Here is a 3,606-nt window from a genome sequence, read left to right as displayed (position 1 = left end):
CAGACAGCCTTCGTGTAGCTCTGCGCGAAATTCAAAAACCAAATAAATATTTTTTAAAATCGATATAAATTACTGTATTTTAAAGTTTCCATGAAAAACTTTAATTTAAAGTTTTTTTCTTTTTTTTTTGATATTTCACCTAAACATGTCAGTCAAAGGCTAGGAGAGGTGATTTAATCCCGTTCCAAATTTGGGTTTCATTTAAACAAATTCTCAACTAAATGAGTACCCGACAGACACACACACACAAATACCTTTCTAAAATCAAAAGTGAAATGATAAATTTCTGAATGATACATACTCACCATTGATAAAACATTGAGAAGGGCAAGCAATCTGTGAAGAAATCACACCGTACAAAATGTATCCGTTCGTGTCATCTGCTTCCTCTTGAGGTAGGAAATGTAATTCCGGAGTTACACGAGGTTGTAATGGCGGCTTGAGACGGGATAGATGGAACAGACGTTTTTGGACTGGATTGTATACTCCCATTACTTCTGGAATCTCCCCTTCTTGAAGGAGCTCTTTTACGAAGGTTTCCCAGTGATTCAAATCTGAAAAAAGTTGATCTAACTGTAGCCTCTGTAGTCGTAATACCCGTTGACGGCCAACTTCTACTCTCTGGATATGCTGGAGTAAATGCTGATGGTGAGTTTCAATGGCTGTCATATATTGGAAAATAAACGTCTCTACTTCATCCCGCGTGTGTTTAATTTGTACGTGAAGCTGCTTTTCGACTTCCTGGATTTTCTGGAGAGCAATTTGAATATCATTCTTTCTTTTTACCACATGGGTCATAATTTTTTTTAAAAAGTGCGTTTTACTTTCAAAAACTTTACTAAGATCACTTACTTGGTGATCCATGTGATTGTCAAGCTTGCAGTTGCCACATAGCATATGTTGACACGTTTCACACCAACTTGTGACAACCGATGACGTGTGAAGTAAACAAGTGTGTTTCGTGTGTCCAGTAAAAACTTCCTTCTCGCTTGCTTCCTCTAAAGTCCACAAAGAGTGAGACGAGCTCTGCTTTTGGCGACGATGAGCTTCTGCGCAAAACGAGCACAGGAATACAGCACAGTCTTGACAGTAATTCGTTGCTTCAGCTGACACAGTACACAAATCACATTTAAACAGTTTTGAAGTATTATGTAAATTATCTGATGTGAGTTTACGTTGAAGAAGGTAATTTGGAGTCAATCCTCGAACGCCATCCCTGTTTACATCCACAATACTCTCACAGGTAGGACAGAGCACTGTAAATGCACGGGTTGACCTGCCATCTCGATAACTTGACTTTCCCCAAGTTAAAAAATGTCTTAGACTAGATTTTGTTTTCTCGTACTCGGAGGTTAGACTACTTTTTGACGAATGGCGATAAAGGCTGTCAAGGGAATGTTTTAATATGTCAGATCCTAAAGGTTCTAACGTAGTCAGACACTCGGTACAAAAAGTGTGAAGGCAGGGTAAGAGTCGTGGTTCGTGGTACTTGCGATGACACAATCCACAAATAATCTGAGGTTTTTCTGTTTTGGGTAAGTGACTGGACATTCTGTATCATTAAACAATAATTAGTGTTTAAAACAAAAGTTATTAAAACCAAATACATAAAACATAGCATTATAATAAGTTTTGTGCTAAATCTACCCGCCTCCCCCCACAAAAATAAAAGATTTGACAATTACTGTGTAGTAAACCGTTTCTTTCAACTCATATTTTCAGTTATCAAACATTTTTTATTTGTACATTGACTTTGGTCTTCTTCTGAACTGTAAACTATGTCATAATGAACAGTTTGAAGTTTTTAGTTTATCGATACTATTTTTTGTATTTACTTAGAAAGTTCCCTATACTACTATAAATAAAAGTAAAGAAAGTTGGGGTCATGTTCAGTTTTCAAAGTCTGGCAATCTTTCAGTATTCTTGCTGGAAGGTATTTTCTTTTCACACAATTAAATCGTTGAGTCTCAAAATTCTGATATATTTATGCCAAAATAACATATTTCAACTATTCAGTTTTTATTACTAATGAATTTCGTTTAGGCGATTTCCAGAGCACATTCCCAAACTTTCAAAAATCTAAAGATATAAGTGAAACCTGAACAAAACATTTAAATATCATTGCTGGTTGTAAGCTTTGCGGATAGAAGCGTGTCTCAGGATTTAAAGATGTGTAAAAGTCTGATATAGCTTAACATTTTAATAAACATATGATTTCAAGTTCCTACGTGAAGTAAGCAGAAACATGGTTTCAAAGTTAAATTGGATATTAAAAGTTACTATGAGGTAACGCAAGGTCGTTCTTTAACTCATTACGAAACAGTTATAAACAGAAATATGTTATAAAACTAAACTACTAAGTGTTACGTAGGGTGTACTTCAACACAATTTTTAGAACTTATTTAAACAGTTTTTCAAGGTGCAAGAATGTTAAAAACGAGGGAATCGATCCTCAATAGCCGCGGCACTTGAAATTATTTTAGGCAGGAATAGAGTAAATTAATCTATGAGACCTTGGGCGTGGTCAAATACATCAATCGAAAGAGTTTGACCTCCTGAGCCCAAAACTCTAATTAGATCTCAAATCGGTCAAGAGATGATGGAGCTATGAGCTAAAAGTTCATACTATGAGCCGCTTTGCCTCGGCTAAAAATTGCCTCGGCTACAAAAATAAACCATTCAGTTTCTGTAGATTTAGCTTTATCTTTAATAATTTATTTTGTATGGAAGAAAATTTTAAAGTATTTTACTCTTGTGTTAATATAAACTTTGCGCCTTTATTATTCACTTAATTTTAAACATTTTTGAACATGAATCGAGTAGAAAAGTAACGTTTTCCAAAGGAAGATGATCAGTAAGGGAAAGACTCCCATCGCAAGCTCTGCTTACAAATACCTCAGTGACTGTTTACTTCTTTCTCTTATAACTAAAATATTAACCCTTTCACATCCAGGTGGTTCTTTACAAAAATGTCTTCATAATTGTCACGTGATTCTATTATACGATTACAAAATAGAACTATGGGTAGGAAAATAATGAAATAGTATAGTAGCTAAATAAGATGATGTATTCGAAAATTTAGAAAATGGAAATTTTTTTAGAGCTGATATATTTTATGGAATAGATTGAAGCTGGCTCAGTGACGGTATAAATCTTGTAAAGTTAAAAGGTTTACTGAATAATACATGTGGTACAGAATTCAGCCCATGCTTGTTTATGTATTGCGATGTTTGCAAGCTGCAACTTTACACTGTTTTAAATGTTAATGACCTAAAAAACAGCCTTCACAATTTGATTAAAATACGAAAAACCTATGACAATCCATGCAAGGTTCAAAAGGAATGGCAAGTAAACTATACACCGACAATAGTGCCTGCATAAAACATAAACCTATACACAGGAAATAGTGTCTACATAAAAAAGTAAACCTATACACAAGCAATAAATAGTGTCTACATAAAAAGGTAAGCCTACAGACAGGCAATAAATAGTGTCTACATAAAAATGGTAAACCTATACACAAGCAATAAATAGTGTCTACATAAAAATGGTAAACCTATACACAAGCAATAAATAGTGTCTACATAAAAATGGTAAACCTATACA

At 34.4% G+C, this 3,606-nt stretch overlaps 1 protein-coding gene across 1 annotated transcript in view; it reads right to left on the bottom strand.

The window, feature by feature from the left end:
- LOC106461937 (tripartite motif-containing protein 45-like) overlaps window positions 1-3,606 on the bottom strand; it is a 25,349-nt gene that overhangs the window by 15,310 nt on the left and 6,433 nt on the right. The window contains exon 2 of the mRNA XM_013921804.2: window positions 306-1,552. Within this exon, the coding sequence (XP_013777258.1) occupies window positions 306-1,551 (1,246 nt within the window). The 5' untranslated portion in view covers window position 1,552. The remainder of the gene's footprint in view (window positions 1-305; window positions 1,553-3,606) is intronic.

The sequence above is a fragment of the Limulus polyphemus genome, unplaced genomic scaffold, assembly GCF_000517525.1.
Source record: "Limulus polyphemus unplaced genomic scaffold, Limulus_polyphemus-2.1.2 Scaffold1061, whole genome shotgun sequence".
NCBI classification, from domain to species: domain Eukaryota; kingdom Metazoa; phylum Arthropoda; class Merostomata; order Xiphosura; family Limulidae; genus Limulus; species Limulus polyphemus.
Note: the sequence above shows the minus strand (reverse complement) of the source record. Positions and strands in the feature narration are given on the sequence as shown.